This window comes from Corvus brachyrhynchos, unplaced genomic scaffold (genome assembly GCF_000691975.1).
Source record: "Corvus brachyrhynchos isolate BGI_N302 unplaced genomic scaffold, ASM69197v1 scaffold7, whole genome shotgun sequence".
NCBI lineage: Eukaryota > Metazoa > Chordata > Aves > Passeriformes > Corvidae > Corvus > Corvus brachyrhynchos.
Window position 1 is genome coordinate 6,845,113 of NW_008239054.1, and position 19,585 is coordinate 6,864,697.

Genomic DNA, 19,585 nt, shown 5'->3' on the forward strand with positions numbered 1-19,585 from the left:
GTAAATAGATAGAAGTTAGTTTGGAGGAGATTATTCAATTCCAGTGAAGTCAAATGTGCAATCCTTAACGATGCTATGTGAATACGGTCTGTCCTGAGAGGGATAAAACAAAACATTGTATATGCTTATGTAGCTACCAAAAATTTTTTCATACCATATTGGTTTTCGGTCTTGAAGGGATATAGAAGTCTGATTCCAGGGGTTCTGTGAATTCCAGACACAATCCATAAGGGTAAAAAAAAAAGGGCAGCAACACTAAAAAGTATTAGGTCACATGGTCAAGGAGATGACCCAGTCCATAACAAATAGATATAATTTTTACCATTTGAAGCTGCCAACAAGTTGCCCAAAGACACAGATTGAAATTGATTCCTTTATTTGCAGCATAAGGCACTTCAAGTAATCCTCACTTGGAATTCTAACCTAGAAGATTTAGATGAATTAAGGACTTCCTCTCAGACAGTACCAATAGACTACTTGTATTTTTGTATGATTTTCCGGTCATGGATAAAATTTGCTTTACTTTCTTAAACCAAACAGCTTGTATCAATATGATTCTGGAGGTTTCTGCAGGAAGACAGAATGTGAAGCCAATGAAATGAAAAGATGCCACCATGGTTTTTTTAACTGTGTTTCTGTAAGAATGAATGCAACTCCCATAAGGCTGCTTAAGACAATCTGCCAAGATGCAGCACAAGGCCTATTCAGAATCCCATTGGGAATAACATAAAATAAGGTGCAGAATTTATTACAAAGGACTTGATATGCAAGAAATTATTGTGATTTGAGTAGTTTCAGGAAAAGATACTACTAGGAAGAAATCTCAGAACACAGAAGTCTGTCAAAGAAGAGAAAGAGTAAGAGCAATTAACAAAGGCATTAAAGGGTTCAAGAAGATATGTACAAGAGTCAGGGGAAAATCTCTTTTCTAGAAAGACTTTTTACAGGTAACTGCAGTAGAGCTTCAGCCAACAATTGAAATCTCAGTGGAGGAAGTATGTGAATCAAACTGAGACGCTCAAGTACAGTAAATTATCACTACCATATGGTGTCCTTCTGAGGATTCTGAAGTAAATAAAGTGTGAAATAACAGTCATATGCCATTGCAGGAAATGTTGCTGCAAGGTTTTCTTCAATATTAAAAAAGATGTTCACATAGATTCTGTATTTTCTTTAATCTTGGAGAACCAAGGGATAATCCCCAAATTACAAAATAAAGTTTAATCACCTAATAGTCCTAGAAAAAAGAATAAAAATGCTCTAATAGAGACACTACTTTTTCTTGCTTTACCTTAATTTAACCTTGATTGAATTTAATTCACTTAGCACATGTGACTTGATTACATTAACTGGAATGGGTTAACTGAGCTATTAACTATCTTGCTTATCTAAATTTCTGCTTTCCAAAGAAGAATGTGATTATGGATTCTACCTATTTTTAATTTTTTTGGTTTTTTTAACAGAGGTGGTTGCTCTCCAAAGCCTTTAGCAGAGGACAGTCATGTCTCTCATGATGAATTTGGGAAAATCACTGATGTAATAGATGATAGTGCCATTATCAGTTTTTAGGGGAAAGAGATGTGAGGCAGAGAGATTAGAAGGAGAAATAATAGTTTAGTCTGTAACTTTCTTTTCCCCAGGTGATATGAACTGCTGTAGCTCCCCTTATGCCAGAGAGTGTCATTTAAACATCAATTATTTTTTCTTTTGCAGACTTTTAGCAACATTCTGTCACACTCCCTGAAGCAGCCTTGAACTTCTATTTGCTGCTGCATATAAGGGACAGGGTCAACGTTGTGTGCTTCCTAGAAATCACAGTTGGATATTGTATCAAGTACATGGCACCTTTTCAAAATACGTTTAAGTAGTTGAAATTGTATGCCTTGTCTTTTATTAGTTTTGAATTTTCAAGCTTTACTCTTAGGTTTATCGTTTTTTCCTGAGCTCATGGGTGGTCTAAATGCAACTAAATTTTGGATATCATTAATTTTGCATGTGATCCACTTTATGTGCATTTCTGACATTTTCTAGGATCACCTCTCTTCTTTTTTTTGTTTGGAAACAGAACAGTAAAATCAAGACATTTGTTCAGGAAGCATTTACTGATGGGTAGACTGAAGCAAGGTTTCCTACAATGATTAAGACCATAGCCACCATACAGCTCCTGCTGCTTCCTCCTACAGGTGTAGCATGTAATCACCTTGTCAGAGGTTTACTGCACTGAACAATAAATGTCCCAAATAGAAAAATATTAGTTGTCTTGGGACATTTGAAACTTCTTGCAGCATCAAATGACAATAAAATTCAACTTATCAAGTATTCTTTTCAGAATGTTTAACTCTCTCTACAAAGTCATGTAAGATATTTAGATCTTAATGTAGCAACAGCTAAATAACAGACTTGGGCACCAGTTGGGATTTACAGATGGAATTTATAGAAGTCACATCTGTAAATAAAAACATGATTGGTATTTCAGGATGATCTTTTTCCCCTTGTTATGTAGCCTTTCAGCTAGCCTGTGAGATACTATGTCTATTTTTTTTTGAAATATGGAGTACTTAGCGGAGATCCAAAGGGAAGGACATTGTTCCCGTTGTGAAGACTGCCACTATTAAGATTGTGAATTTCAACCTTCTTTTGGGCTGTAGGCTTGAAAGCAGGGAGAAAGGAGATTTTCCTGTAGCACTGACAGTATCTCAGTTGTTCAAGGTTTCATAACTGCTCAGTTTCTCCAGTACAAGTGGGTGAGTGCAGACCCTTGATGCCAATTATTATAGCCAGATTCACAATCCTTCTTTGGAAGGTCTGAGCTGCTGATGATTTTCTGCATCCCACAGACAGAGAGGATGCAAAAAAATTTTTTAAAAAAGTTTTGCTTCACAAATATTTGTGAAACTATTTTGGTATTCTGCATTATAAATATGAATAAAGCTAATAATGTGGCTGCACAAAGAGTTGATGCTGAAGCATTTGGTCAGAATCAGAAGAATCAGATCAGCAGTGCTTGCAGGTACCGAAGGTGGACATTTGGGTTTGTAGTTTCCTCAGATAATAATCCCAGTGATCACAGGAATGATATTAATTACAATCTGAGACAAAAAAAAGTTAATAAGTGAGTAATTATTTACACATCAAAGACTCTAAAAAGTTATATTTGAAAATAAAACAGTAGTATGAAATTTAGATACCTATAACCAAGAAATTAATAAGTACTTTGGTGTCAGGTATCTTCAGTTTATTCTCTTCTGACTTTAGTTTCCAAATGGATTAAAGTTACAGTCCTTTATGTGATACAAAATTCCAGTCTTAAGAAAACAGAAAAGCATGGCTCAATTTAATATACATGTGCAAGTGAAAAAAGTTATTTGAATGTAAATGATACACAGTGGAGAGAAAAAGGAATATTTATTTTAAAAATCTCCCTATTGCTTATCTCTTCCCAGTAATATCACTCCAGTTAGCATCCAATTTAGTTCTCTAATGTAGCAGAACCTCTCTGAGTCAGAAGAGGTAGAAGGTAACTTCTTCTGTATTTTTCCAGAAAGAAGGAACATGGGGCTGAAGCATGGTTCATATGGTAAAATTTTCTTGTATATTTATAATAAATAGCATTATTGTTTGGTGCAACATTGTAATGTGATGACCTTAGATCCCTGAAGTGGTGTCTTGTTTTCGGCTTTTCATTTGAAAGAAATAGAAACTTACAGTGTTTAAACCACAGGGTTTTTTCTCAAAGTTGAACTAAACAAAGATATTTAGAACAGTGGAAAATAAGTTAATGAAAAGCTTTATTAAACTGTTCTCAAATTTTAAGCAAACCTATCCCTGTACTCCTAAAAAGCCTAAAGTCCAAATACCCTCCTGTGTAGCCAGGAGGTCAAGTATTCCCATAGTTCAGACATAGACCAGAATTAAATTTCAGCTTGATATTGCTGACCTTTCCACATTTAGGAAGTCTGATGAATATGGATTGCTATTTTGGACGATTTTTGAAATAATGTAATAATTCCTTGTGATCTCTATTCTCACAGGTTCTATAATTTCCCTTTCATCAAAAAGTCATCCATTTTTTTTATTAGGTAAATGTTTCTTCCTTTTTTAGTTTCCCACTGAGGATTTTATTCATAGTTTTCAGTTGATAATAAGACTTACTCCTGGATGCAGAGGTTTTCATAAATGTTGGCATAGCTCCCTGAGTCCAATGCAATTAAACCATTAGTAAGGAGCTGTAGCTTTGGTACAGCAACTAAGTGCATGCTAAAGCTTCAAATTGGTCCAGGTTTTCTGAAAGAAAAAATCCCAATGCATAATGACTTTAAAGTTTTCACAAAACCCATGGTTTGAACAAGCCTTCTATACCAGCCAAGAAGTAGAATAAGACCCTGTGTGTTCTCCCTCAACCATTGGGTGGACAGGCTGAGAAGGGATGCAGGAAGATAGCCCACTCCTCTGACCTTGCCCCGAGAACCTTTTATTAAGGTAAGGGATCTTCAGGGCTTCTGAGTTTCAGTGGATGACAGGGCTACTGGAACACCATTTTGAGATGGGGTTAGATTTTGAGACCTGAAATTCATCTAGAGTTCAGCTGTCTTTATCTGAGAGTCATCTGAGCTCCATTTATAGTTAATGGGAAAAGGAGAGGTGTTCTTCCAGGGTGCAATTCATCTCACATCTATTTATTTTAGACATCTATTTATTTTAGACATCTATTTATTGATGAGATGACTCATTTGTTAGAAATGCTCATTTATCTTAACTTTGGCAATATCCCTATAACACCCTTCCTAGTTAGTGTTGGAATAAAAAATATTTCATCCATCATGGATGAAGAGATTTTAAATGTATAAATATTAGGTTGCTTTCATTCTGCCTAATCAAGGAGGATTTTACATAAAGGTGCTTCCTTGTGTAATTATAAATCAAAGCTCTTTTGGCACTGATAACATTTTCTTAAGCAATATTTCATTATCATTCATGTTTGTTTGAATTATCCCTCTCAATTAATTGTGTTCAGAATAGTTTTAGTAAATGTGCTCTTCCTGAGTGTAATAAATGTGTTTGACATGTATGTGTATGTAAGAATTTTTAACTACTACACATTGCCCACCTGTAATATTATAGTCAGATGTTGAGTCCCTAATTTTTGGTGCCGTAGTCGAACAGTCCTTGTTACAGGTAGACTATTACAGAAGTGGGTTTGAGGGTGGTGGTATAGTGTGTCTTTCAAAAGAAATTAATTATCTTTTTCTAAGCTGTGATTTAATCTTTATTTCTGTGGTTCTGTGAGACTTTCCATCTTGTTCTATTCTTATTTCCTGGGCTAGACTAAATTCACCAATGTAAAGCAGCCTTACTATGTATTCTAAGGGGTTTTAATTTATTTAATTTTTTTTATTATTTCTTTAAGCATTTTTTTCTCTAAACTCATACTCTAAACCCTGTGAAATTTAGTTTCCCAGAAAAAGATGCAGGTGTATTCTATATTTTTCATTTGATGTTCTGATTGCACTTCATACATAATAATATAGAGTGCCTTTACTTGTCTGCCTCCACATTCCCTCCGAGATAAAGTGTTGAGTATTCCAGCACCCCCAGTTACTTGAATGCTTGCACCAACTTCAGTAGTCCTATTGCATTCCCTTGCTTTAATAAACAAGCATTTCTAAATTCTCACTTAATTACTTGCACTTCTGGCATTGGTTTATGAATTATTAACTAATCTATTCTCAATATCGCTTCTATTTACTTTCATAATACCTGACATGAAAATTACTGTTGCATAATATTACAACCTCCAGACCCTTTAATTTTTTCTGCTTTCTCTATGAGTCACATCTGATGAACTTGTAGAAGGATGGTTGTCCCATTTTCCCTGGAAAGCCATCAGAAATCACATTATCCTCAGTTGTGTAGATGGTTTCTCGCGGTGAAGAAACCAGAAGTACATTTTGTGTGTATTTTCTTTTCCAGTTTTGTTCATTGGTGCTCCTTAACTCCTCATGTGAACAGATGTTATTTCTTATAGAATATATCATTACTTTCAGTCCTTCCCTACTATCTTTGAGATCCTTTTTGGCTTGGCAACATGTTATGTATTTTTTCCCTGTAAGGAATGTACCATGCCTTTCCCCTCTCTGCTGTACTACTGAGTTGTGTTTTAACTTGTCTTAGTGAAGTCCAGTCTTACTGAAGAGAGTTTGTTTTTGCAGATTGTAGATTAAGTGGAACTTAACCTGTTCATACTTTGTTATAGCACAGACCCCTGGGGCTTTTCCTAGCTAAATTTTTATTTCACTGTAATGGTGCCTTCAAATACCTCGTAGCAACTGATCCACCTCTTGATAAGATGAATTGATTTTATCTCTTTGTTGTAGAGAAATCACCTTCTAACTTGGACTGTTCGCAGGTCACCTTAAAGCCCCCTAATTAACTTCCCCCGTAGCACAAGAACCCTACATTCCTATCAATTCTTTTTACACATAACTGATAGGTTTAACATCAGAGTTCCTGATTATGTTTAACTTCTGTGATCAAAAAACACGAGAAAGGTAAAGTAAGAAAATTTCTTTCTTCCTTTACAGAATTTGGGAGGAAATTAGAGCATTTTGTAGGTGACTTCATAGAGGTATTTTTTTAAATAGGCATGATCTGTTTGATGGTCACGCATATGTAGGTTTTATGTGAAATCATATTTACCATACTGCCATTCCAGGCAGAAAGGAGGATAATAAAAATTTTGAACTGGAATATGTAGTTATAATACAAATACAACAAAAATATCATTAGCAGTGTTATTATTACTCTAGTCTGAAAGATTCAGTTTGAAACATGCAGGTGCTTCTTGTAGGCAAGACTCATCTTGATTGCATTAGTTTTCTGGTTAGATCCAGCTACTAATATCCTACTTCAATGAAAAAACTTGTATTTTTTGTGAAAGCCTGTACTGTGGCAGTTTATCCAAGTAGAAATCCAATATTCCAGGGTTCCTTCTTCCCTACTTGTCCCAATGAAAACTGTAAACATGGTACTTTTAAAAAATATCTGATTTCTTTTGAACAAAAAAGGAAATCCAAAGCAGTTCTGATTTCATTTCTCCTTTACACAATAAAACATGTCTAGTTTTTTAGTTTTCCTCTAAGTGGAACTCTTTCCTAATAGCCAAAATAATATTTTACTGTTTCCTCTTGGATTATTTATGCTTCGTCTTTTATTTTTGCATTATCTATCTGCTTCACATAAGGTTCTACCACCCATTCCACTTTTGTAGTCCCAAATGGTGTATATATCAATGAAAGTGTATCTCTGTAGTTTGTATTTCTTGGATGTAAGTTTTCACTTAATGCTTCCAGGCCTCTAAATGTGAGTGATATATTTGTTCCATTGGAATGGAAATAGGGATAATTATGTTTGCTTGTAATGCATCGTGTATGGTGAGACCTCTGTCTGTACTAATACCAGAAATTGTAATCTCTCCTATGCAGTTACTCACAATTTACGTTTTGCCCATGTAACGAGGAAATATTTTTTTATCATTCAAGCATTTATTTTGTACACATGTATGTATATGTCTGTACTGAAACTCCTACAGTATAACATTTTAAAGTACACTGTATATTCTGGGCAGCAGGAAATCTTAGTAAAATATCTGACTGTGTAATCCATCTGGTCTGACCAGTTCTCATTTGTTAGGAGTCTCTTATGATCAACATCTGGTAGGATTAGACTGCCCTGAACGACAAGGATTTAGCTTGCTGTACTTACATGCAGCTTTAGTGAACCAAAAGGTCATCAGAAATATCTGTTAAAAGCAAAGTAGTATGATTAATCTAAAAATTATTAAATTCATTTTGTAACTGGCAGAGTTAGGATTAACTGAGTGGACTTGCCTTTAAACACATAATTTGAAACCTGGTTTGAAATGTTGGTCAGTGGAGACCCTTAAATCCAAACTATCATCACTAGATTGACAGTTCATCAGGAATATCATCTTTCTTTACTATTTTCCTTGGAAAAAATTGATAAAATTGGCTTGCAAAAAAATTAAATACTGCAGTCAAATGGATTCTAACTATTTACTACAGGTCACAACGTGCTTGCACTAATAATCTCACTGAAGTGAGCAATCTCATCTCACCTAAAAGGAAATCACCATGTGTGCAACTTTTGTACCCTTGTGAGGGACATTTATATATTGTGTGCAGAGAATCATCATTCAGAATTTATGTAAGAAATAAAAAAAACCCAAAATTCAGTGTTGGGGCCCCAAGAGCACCAAAAGCCCTTTCTGCTCCTGAGCAGTCCCCAAGGGCTGCACTCCCCTCACCACCTTCCCCCTGCCCAACTCCATTTCAACTAAACTCAGTGCCGTCAGTCCATGCCTTAGTGATGCTGTGGGAATGCTGGTTTCTCATTCTCTCCATCACACCTAAGCCTGGCAGGCGCCCTGTAGGCTTGTCCCCAGTCCTGTCATATTGGTATGGACCTGCCCAGCAATCATGGGTTCTGTCTGACCCTGGTTATTTTTACCACACCTGATCCTGTTCCAGACTTGTGGATCAACTTCCCAGTTTTATGCTGGACTTACTTTATTACCATGGAACTTGTGTGGAGGTGTCACCTCATGCCTGAAACTGGTTGTTCTCTCCAAGCCTGTCCTGCTCCCCTTGCTGGGTTGGTGGCTGGTGAGGTCCTGGTCCAGGAGCTGTGCTATTGCACTTGCACCCCTCTTCCTTAGGGAGCCAGACCACGTTGCTCCCCAGCATTTTCTTCCTTTCCTTAAAGCTTACATGCATTCTTTCTGGTACAGACCACAAGTGTGTTGCAATTTTATCTCCTCTAGACTCATAATTTTTTAGAGCTCACTTATTTATTCTATCTACTCTCTCAATTTGCGAGCGATTAAAGAAATTAAAATTTCTTCCTTTGCACTGCAAGTTCTTTATTCCTCTAAGTCCCTGTATTTCTTCTTTCACAGGGGCAGGGTGAGGGACTTTGTTGTTCACCTCTCAAACATCACTAAATTTGATACAAGAGCTGTGAGGTAGGCATGTATTGCTGCTATCTACTTCACAGGAAAAATATACAGCCAGACTTGGTAGCAAACTTTAAAACCTTTATTTCAGTCATAGGAGCTGAATCAAAGAGCAGCTCTGGCAGAATGAGAGAGAAAAGCCAGGTCTCTTGCATCCCATCTTCTCTTTTGCCTAAAGCCAAAGGCCCATCCTTTTCTTCCTGCAAAAGCATCCCTTACAAAACCTTCATGTTTTGGAACTTGCACCCAAGTAAACATATTTGCACCCCAGTAATTTTTGAAGTTGACCACACATAGATTAAATATGTACTATGGTGAAATACTGATGTCATCTAATTTTGTAGGCAGAGCAGTGCAAAAGTGTATTTTTTGGTTTTATTCTTTTAATTTTTTTTTTTTTTTTTTTGCTCCGAGTGATGGACTAAGGTCTCTGAGCACTGGTTTATGAAAATTGTCAGGTTTGTTGATAATCAGATCTGGTAGTTCCTGTTTTAGGAAAATGAAATATTGCTGTCTTTAAAGTACATAAAGTTGATATAAACAGACATAGAGCTACAGCCTTCATTAAATTGCTAACAAGGGTCTAAAACCCCGTGGAATTACACTGCTTCTGTGTTATTGTGGTGCAAGATTTCCTTAGCAACTGTGGATCCCCATAAAAACTTAATGCAGCTTTGGTACCACTTTCTACAGCGGTTTCTAAAAGTTGAAATTATCCTATTTACACAACAAAAGCCAGAAGCACAGAAGTTTACAATTCTTTTTACTTGGAGTTGGTGGAATGAAACGATTGCTGCTGAGCTCTAAAACTGCTTGCACCAAAACTGCTGGTGATACACTTTCTGGGACTGCAAGCATCTGCTGAAACAAAACATGCAACATTTTGTATTCTCAGTTTCACAAATTTTATCCAAAATTGGAATGTTTGTATCAGGAACTGGCAGCTCTAGAACTGGAGATGAGGCTTTGCAAATTCTGACTTTGTACTAAATCCAAGTCAGAAGATTCTGTAGTTAAATGTATCTGAAAGAAGTGAAGAACCTCTGTAGAATGAAAACCACAAGATTCTGTTCCATTATATATTTAGAGTATTTATAAAGGAAGAAAAGAACCTGAGGTTGGTGACAAAAAATATAGAAATAGGAAGTAAAAACTGGAAAATATAGTGAAAATACTCCCAGAGCAGGGACATAGGATGACATGTGTCAGACACAGATCAGACCATTGAAAGGGAAACATCATCTTTTAGAAAAACCTTGTAAATTCTTATAAAGCTGTGAATATCTTGCTGGGATCATGGGAAAGAATCATATTTCTTTTGGCAAAATCTTCACAACATATGCATCTGGAAAACATCAAATATCTGCTTGCAGCAGTAAAGGGAAAAGGTTTTTGACTTCATTGACACAAAATCTAGTAAGGTGTGTCTTTTGGAAGATTAATCAGTAGATAAATGAAAAGTCTAAGAGCTCTGAAAGCCACAGATACTTTGCTCCTAGCAGATTAGCTGGGGAGATATCAAAGAAATTTCTCAGTGGCTGAATTGGCGTTGCTCAGAAAAAACCCCAAACATACGCAATTTAATTCCTCAGTTGCAAAGTTCTGAAGGGATGGAATCCCAGCAGGTCAATAGACAGTATGAAGTATCATTTTTATAATCATCAGCCTTGTGCTCAACACTGAAGCCTATCTATAAGTTTTAACAATATTTAATGTGTGTTTTTTATCACTGTTTTTCTGTTAATAGTGATCTAATTTGACTAAACAGTATTTGGTAAATCAGCTGTTTTCTGCTCAATTTAGCTGAGTAATGTCAACCTAGCCTGTCTTTGATTAAAAGACTGACTAGAATTGTTTAAGAAGAAAATCAAGAAAATATCAGAAAAGCAAATCTGAAACTAAAAAATTCTTGTCATACAGAAGAAAGGACAGTATTGGGTAGAAGCATATGACAAGTTGTATTCCTTTGTAAAGTGCATTGATGTTAAGTAAGGAAAATGTTACTTTTTGTCAGTATCAAATGATAGTTTTAGTGATCTCTCACACTAGGTAGAAGGATTTTGGACAATAGCTAAATTATGATCAAGAGAGGTTTGTTTTCTTGTGTTATCACTGATGGTTTGTTTTAAAAAAACCAAATTTTTTTGTATCAACAAAGACTTCTGTTGTAAGGAGCAGTAAATGGCATTGCTGGAGCTAAAATAACAATAATTCAGTTTTGTTACTATAGTAGCAGAAAAAGAAGTCACTACTGATCACTTTTTGTGAATACATTTTCACAGAGCGAGTTTAGAAACTCGTAGCATCACGGAAGGATAAAGGATGTAACTCAAATCTTGGTGGGCTGACCATTCTGACTTGCTTCTCTAGGATAAAAAAAAATTAATAAAAAGTAACTTATATGCCCATTTGTTTTAATCATTGTGAAAGGATATAAAGTAAAACTGTGTCTTAGTAATTTTAAAGCATGACTAAAGGGGATAAGATGACACAGAGGCCATGAAAGAAGTAATTAAGGCAGCTGGTGTAGCGATGATTGTCAGGAAATGACCCATACAGAGGGTCATCAGAAAGTATCTGCAGATGATACACAGGCTTTAAAATCCTCCTGTTTAATATCATGTATCTTCTACCTTCTGTTTTCTGTGTTTGCATGTGGGATACCTGTTTTACACTGATTTGCTTCTCCTATTTCTGTTATTACAAACAAATTAAATAAATAATCACTGCAATTGATGTGATCATAATTCTGTTAACTTAAAATTGGTGTGCCACTCTCTTCATTTCAGTCTGTAATCATGTTGCAGACTAAAATTATTTTTGCTTATCTATTAGGAATAGTAATGTGAAACTGGTTTTGCAATCATGTGGCTGGAGGAAAACCAGCAGTGATTAAGACAGGAAAACTTGAAGTAGTTATATGGGGAAAAAAGCCTATTCTATAAGGGTATCAGTAAGCCATATTGCTTTGTATGTTATCTGGGTTCTTTGTGGTATTAGGCAGCTCAAAGAGGACAGTCTTGCCACTATTTAACAGGTGAAAAAGTCTGTTGCGTGTGCCACCTTCGAGCAAAGTCTTGCTGCCCCAGGGTATGATGCATGGTCTAAGAGAGGGGTAGGCCATGGAGGAGTTCATTAGGCTTTATCAGTCCCTAAATGATATAAGCTAAGCTCTGCTGATTCATGCTAGGACCAGCTGAAATCAGTACTTGAGAATGTGTAAGAGTTTCCTTGATGAGTCTTTTCCCTTTTTACTGTCTCAAACATCACTTTGGCTACAACAAAGCTTTTGGTCCTAACAGCCCTGGAAATACTGGAAATACATCCCCATGACACAAAGTGGGAGCCCAGCTTGTGGGGCTATGGTGAACTTTCTGCTGCACATAGTAAAGTCCTTTACATGGTCCAGCCATTGATAGTAGGTTGTGGTCATAGAGTACCAGTGCCATGATCACATCTTAGGCAAAATGGAAAAAACTCTGCAGGTGCATATATCATCATTGAGATCACTGCTTGTCATTACAGATATAAAAACAGTCCATCTGCTTCCTTCTCACTGGCTCTTGGTTTTCACTAGTTTGTCTTTTTCTCAAATTGTGACAGGTGAGGAATGATCTGACTGGCGTCCTTTATGGAGAAGACATCGAGATTTCAGATACTGAAAGTTTTTCCAATGATCCCTGCACAAGTGTAAAGAAGCTTAAGGTATGTGTGGCTGATTGATGAAAAAGAGAAAGTGTTGTTTTGGGGTTTTTTTTCTATGAAGAGGAGTAGTGAAACAAAATTTGTGTTAGAATGACGTATTACTACATTCCATTGCATAACAACATCCAAAAAATGGCGTCTTGAGCACCTAGTCCTGCTTAAGTTAATGAAGGTCTATGTATATAGTAAATATTTTTTATAGTTGCTGATGATGATATTAAGTAAAGAAAGTTGTTGCTGACTTAATGTTTGCACTTAAAGCCACAGTCATAGTGATATACGTGTGAAAATTCTTGAGGTCTGGAACCAGAACCCTTTTAAGGTAAATTATCATGTAGAAAGAATATTGAGCCTCTTCGCATTAACTTCATTACACATTTTAGATTAAATTCTTTGCTAACATCATCTGTGTGATTTCATATGAATCATAAGGAAAAAAAAAGGAAAAGTAAATTTGGTAGCAGAATAATTTCCCATCCTTCTCTTATTATAATGATTTATTAGACTTTTGGCATCTCATAAAATTAAAACTATATTTTAGCATTACCATGCAGTGCAACCAGCAACAAACTAGACACAGGAGATATGAATCTTAAACTGCACATGAACATGAAAGAAATGATTGAACAGCAGGAGAAAGCACTTTTAAATGTCGAAGATCAAATTGTTTCTGGCATCTAGTGCATATGACACACAATCAAAGGCACAATCCTGCAAATACTTAAATATGTGTAAAACAGGATACAAACAAACCTTAATAAACAGAATGATATTAAAAAAAGATAAAATTAAAGCAAGAATATTGACCTATGTAAGACTAGACCACTACTGAAGCTAGCTGGAAAAGTTCTGGAGCATGGTAAACTAAGTATGCTTTATTATTTCCACAATCTAGAGATGTAAGCCTGAATGTTTAAAGTATTAATTGGTAAAGATTATGTTTGTGGGAAGCCATTTGTGTCTGTCCAGTCTAAGCCAGTTTGCATTTCCTGTCTGGGTTGAAGAGACTCCAGTAGGAGTTACAGTAAAGTCCCCATTATTGACTAACAATAGTATAATAAAAAGGGGAAAAAAAAGCATATTAAGCATGTATCTTTAGGCTGAAAGTCAGAAGAAGCAATGTGGTTCTAACTTTCTTGTGTGTTGTGTCAACAACACACTGGGGTATTTTACTGGGAAGACCAGAAGACTCAACTAACAATATATTAGTTATCTCTTGGTATCTTCTTCAAAACAAATTAGTAAAACAATAATAAGCAATTATCCAGAAAATTGCTGTTCTTGACAGAAATATAAGGTTAGTTTTTGTTGGGTACATGTTAGACATGGAATTCAGCTATACAATTCTAAAAATGTTCATTCCTTTCTTCCACATGTAAACCTCATATAAGTAAATTGGTATCTGCTTACCTGAAATAATTTTATTTTCACAAACACATTTAAATTATTGAAATCTATGATTATGGAATGGAAAACAGAAAAATCTGGTATGATTTGCAGAAATATATTTTATATTTCTTTTGGTAACACATTAGTTTCTAGTGCATTGACTCCAGCCTCTTTGGACCACAGTTGAAAGGTAAATTTAAGCTTAAGGATATCTTTAAAATTCATTTTTATGTTCAAAGAAAGGGAAGCGTTTGTACATCCATTTAAATGCTTGAAAATTCTAAGCATGCACAGACAAATTGTATGGGCAATAACATTTCTGCTTCCAATGTTTTCATATCTTGCATGTAGGACAAAAGAATTACCATCATGTTATGATGATGGGAGTTGATGTCGTCTAGTTCACCTTCACAATCAGTGAAGGTCAGAGGCTCATCTATAGTTCTTTAAGTGGACATCCAAGCATTTAGAAGGCAGAACATGTGGCTACCTCTATTGTCAAAGTTACCCAGCTTTGTGTAGATTTATTGATAACCTCTTGACTGCCAGATACATGGTAGAGAATAAGACAGAGTATCTGAGCTATTCAATTTAGGTATCTCATAAAGAGCCTGCCAAGACATTGACTTTTCCTGGCAGACGAGATATTGTAGCAATCCTTCTCTGGAAAGCTATATAATACAACATTGTGGTGTTATTCATTAGAAATGAGACAGATTAAAATCTGATCAAAGAAGGGAAGCTCTGAAGGCTGAAAAAAAATAGCTGCCTATTCCAGCAAAATGTGCATCACTCAAAAACTCTGAAAAGGCTAGAGTGTCTCGTGTCTAAGGCTGTTAGAAATGTAGTGAAGGAGGCAAGTTGTTCTTCATCCCTACATCATCTTAGATGTGTTGGTCCTCACTCTCTTCAGGGTTTATACTACTCAGCTGCTGGTGCTACCAAAGACACTTCATATTTAGTAGCCAAATAGTACCCTCACCTATATGAATGAAAAAAAGGGAGCAAAAGAGTAATTAATTTTTGAGGCTGTGCTATAGGCTTATTTTATAAAACCTTTTTTTATGCAGGGTTTGCCACAACTGCGAGTAAATGAAATGTAACTGTTCTTCATTTTCTTGTTTGAACTTCAGTCCATATGGGAACATATGTATTTCTTACTGAGGGGCAAAGCTTAAATGCTGATATTGCTACTGTAATCTCTGGGAAGAGTAAATATGACAGCTCACCATATGGCAAACGGTCTAAACATTGGTCTTTTTATGTAAGTGCAGCTTTGGGAGTTGCCTTCCCCTGGGATGTTTTTAATCTTCTTGTAGATCACCTGCCTAATTCCATGAATTAAAACCTCTTCTGTCAAATATGTTTTACCTCCATGCAAGCAATTTACAGCTCTCTGAAAAAGAGACTTGACACTTGCTGGAATCCAGTGGGTGATTTCTTTGATTCCTATGAGGAAGTTCTACTGTGTTAACTTGCATCATTCTGCAAGGGTTGATGTAAAGGAATAGTATATCCTTGCAAGAAAACCATGCTGATTTATAGTCAATTAACAGTATGAATGAAGGGGTAAAAAAGTTATGCCCAGCAAGCATCTGATGTATCTCTTTTCATGAGTCTGTAATGTGGACTTTCACCCACAAGCACTGATATGAACCCAGCTCTGATACACTTCGGTGCAGATTTCATTATCCATGCAGATAAAACCTCTGCCAGGGACTGGAGCTATGTGCAATTGCATGAATTTGAAGATTCAACGTCTCTCATGCGGGATGGAGCCAGCAGACCCAAGTCTGGCATCCATGGATCTAGGCTTATTTGCAATCTTGAATGCAATTCTTCAAGAACAAATCTGGGAAAAACGTGAAAGGGGATGCAAAAAGTTCAAGAGGAAGAGGCTGACTGAGGAGTGTGTCATCGCACAGAGGAAGAATGCTGTGCACGGAAGAGGAAGAGCTCTTGTATGGACTTTCCTAAATTAGCTCGTTCTGCTTGTGTTCTAACAGACAATTCCTCCGTTGCATGATTGCATACTAAATTATGTGATAGTCATGTGGAAGCAATGTCTTAAGGTGTGAAACCACACACCACAGATGCTGTGACTTCAGTCTGAATGTTGTCACACAGCCAGTGGGCAGCAGTGCTGCAAGTGCACTCTGGGATTATTCTTTATGAGGCCACATAGTTTACATCATTTGGGGTTTTTTTAAAATTGGTTCTCATCATGTTATGAAATGGAAAGGAATTTCTTCAATTTTTAAGTTTAATTATTAGGTGCTGTGCCATTTATTTTTTAATCAAACTCTGCTACTCTTTTTTTCAAATATTACGTCTGCATTTTTATGTTCAGAGCAGTGAAGTGAGTCAGAGCTGGGGTTCCAAGAATAACAAAATTATTTTTAAAATGTGAAAAATAGAAATAGTTGATGAGGTGAGGGTTTTTGTGTATAATTCCTAAATCTATTTATTGTCCTTACAAAAACTGTAATGCTATTGCTGTAATTTGTGTAATTTATTTGTTTGGTTTATGTAACTTTGCTAATTTGTTTAAAAAGAATCTAATCCACTTGAAAAAGATTTACACTACTTTATCAGTCTGTGGCTAAATATAAAAATGAAGAGAAACAGGCTTACTGAAAATGCACAGGTTCAGAATGAGCGAAGTACATTACGTTATTTCTGATTTAAACCATGCTAAGAGTGACAATATTTTCATGGATTTAATTGCAGAAACATTCTAATATCTTATTGCACTGTCCATCATAATATTTTCTGCTGAACAGGAAATAAACATTGAAATTATCTGAACTAAAAATCTGACAAATTGATTTAATTAAAGCTTAAATGGTTTTTGCCACTGAAAATCATACTGAATCATATGTTTGTTTTTTCCTTGGAGAAGGAAAGAGCTATTAGTAATTCTAAACAGGTCTTATATGAAAGAAATGAAAAATTTGATTTGCTCAAGCTTTTGCTGAGAACTCTGCCTTTGTGTGAAAGAAAGGTAATGTGAAGTCATAAAAAGATATCTGTTCTGTGTTTTATGGATATTAGAAGCCATTTTTCATGCTAGGAAGATGTTAGTCCTGTTTCTGGAGAAATATTTTTCTCCATATGCTCCTGACTTTAGGAAGACTTTCTTAATATGTTTCTAAGTATGAAAGCAAAATTATGTCTTTGAACTTCAGTCATGGATTCTTAAACGGTGATGATTTTTTTGATGTGTGGAGGTAGGAGGGAGGAGAGAGGGAGTTGACAAAGTGTTATAGTGGCTATAGAGATGATTTTGTATGGGTAAAACCTTTAAAAATTACTAAAGCAGGCTTAATATCAAGGCATTTGATCTCACAAATCACATTTCTTACTTCTACAGCATTATTTTACGCAAACAGTGAAAATTGTATGTCTTTAACTTGTAATATGCAAAATTGCAGAAGAAATATTGCAAGGAAGCAAAAGAATATTTGATATTTTAGTGTTATTGAATACTAATATTTGACTGTAATATCAGTTTTACTCTCATTGGTACTATAGCTTAATCTTTTTCTTCAAACACCTCGGCTTTTTTTGTCTTTTGCGGTACTTCAAGTTCTTGAACTTCTAGAAGGTGAAATAGTTCTGTATTAATTCTGTCTGCAGCTGTAATCTGTGCTAAATCCCTGCATGATCTGAATGGCCAATTAAAGGGGTGTCTGGAAGCTGTGACTGCATTTAACTTCCATGTATTTTATTCAATCTGCAGGGTAACGACGTTCGGATAATCCTTGGCCAGTTTGATGAGGAAATGGCTGTGAAAGTTTTCTGCTGTGTAAGTAAATATATTTAATTGCATATCACAATAAAGAATGTGCTGCATTTGAATAAAAAGTAACTTGAGCATAAACTTTTTTTTCACGGAGTTCAGCTCTGTGAAGGTTTATATCCTAAAGAGAGGTTACACATGCTTAGTTCCATTTCTCTTTCAGTAAAATACTTTGTACTTGACTTCAGTGGAATTTAGGCATAGACTGCATGCTTAGCTTCTTACTACTTTCCTGCAGTGGAATTAAATGCCAAATCAAACTTGAGCAGTGCTCTTCACATCAGATCCAGAGAAATACTTGCATATGTAGCAGCAGATAGAGAGAACTGCAAGGTTTCAGTCTTGTCCAAGAGTTGTGTTCTGGTGATAATGCCTTTGTGTATGGGTTTTGCATGTTTTGCTTTTAAAGAATAAGAAATTCAAGCCAGTTCCTATACATCCTAACTCAGCAACACTAATTTCTGCTACTGAAAACGTTGCTAACTGTACAGTTGTCATTCCCATCTGACTTAGCACTGTATATTTTACATGTATTACATGAAAGCAAATAGTACTTGGTAAAAAATAAAATTTTTTTAATCTTAACAGTAAGACTAGCAAATATAAAATTCCCTATCCTCACCATTTGTTTGTGTGAACGTGCTACAAACTTATCCACTGTTACTGCCATTGAAAGTAGAAGGATTAAAATGTGAATCTATACTTGTACTGGCCTGAAAAAAGGAATCCCAAAGAGGCAGATTTTAGTGGCCTAAATTTTGAATAGGTATTGAATTCGTAGTCTAAATAGTTAGACTATTCCTGTATGATCCAAGAACACAGTAAATATAATGGAAAAGTAATAATGACAGCATCTAAATTTCAGAGGGTGGTTTTTAGTGTTCACTTAGTGAGTTACTTATCCTTGCAAAGAAAGGAAAGGCAGAAGTTCAAAATCTGAGTGCTATATGTGCCTCAGATGCATTTTGGCTCTAACTCAGCAGCTGTCCCAGTTGGTGGCAAAATTTGGAAAGGAGATTGTAGAGTATATTTGGAAGGAACAAAATCTGTTTTCATCCAAAAGGAAATGGAAAGTATTATTTTATTTTTCATTCTTCTCATCTCTGATAGGTCTTTGTATATAGATCTTTTTGTACTGCCATTTGAATTGGATTGACAGAGATAATCTCTTATTTTTTCATTCCTGGAAGAAATGATGGTCCTTTTGCAGCCCAGATCCTCTTCAGATCTCTTGGGTTTGGACTGCATTTCCCCAGCAGAGGGGTCCTGGTCAGAATTATCTTCCAGTCCAACATTAGCAAGAGATTGGCCTCATTTATGCCACTGCCCTTAATTAGTAGTTGCATTCCTCTAGAATTCTCTTCCAAGTCCATGTGAGGCCACTGAAGAAATCCTAGAATTCCTTGGAGGGGCAGGCTGTCCTTTAGTCTGCACCGCTCTCATCTGAAGGGTTCCAGGGAGAGGATGTCTCTGTCACATGAGCACAGCCTTCTGTGGCTACAGTTTGGTGTGAAAGTGGGAAATGTGTGTAACTCTGAGCAGTTCAAAGTGTGATGGCCGCTTCTAAAGTACATTAGTGTCAAAAATAATAAGGTGGATTTTTTTGGAGCCTGGAGAAATCTGGAAGATCATGTATTGAGGCTTGTATAAGTGTATTT

At 35.9% G+C, this 19,585-nt stretch overlaps 1 protein-coding gene across 1 annotated transcript in view; it reads left to right on the forward strand.

Annotated features, from left to right (window-relative positions):
* The window catches only part of GABBR2 (gamma-aminobutyric acid type B receptor subunit 2), a gene marked incomplete at its 3' end in the record, with an annotated part of 253,995 nt that overhangs the window by 195,105 nt on the left and 39,305 nt on the right, over positions 1–19,585 (forward strand). Inside the window, exons 4-5 of the mRNA XM_017739111.1 lie at positions 12,635–12,736; positions 17,868–17,933. Of these exons, the coding sequence (XP_017594600.1) occupies positions 12,635–12,736; positions 17,868–17,933 (168 nt within the window). The remainder of the gene's footprint in view (positions 1–12,634; positions 12,737–17,867; positions 17,934–19,585) is intronic.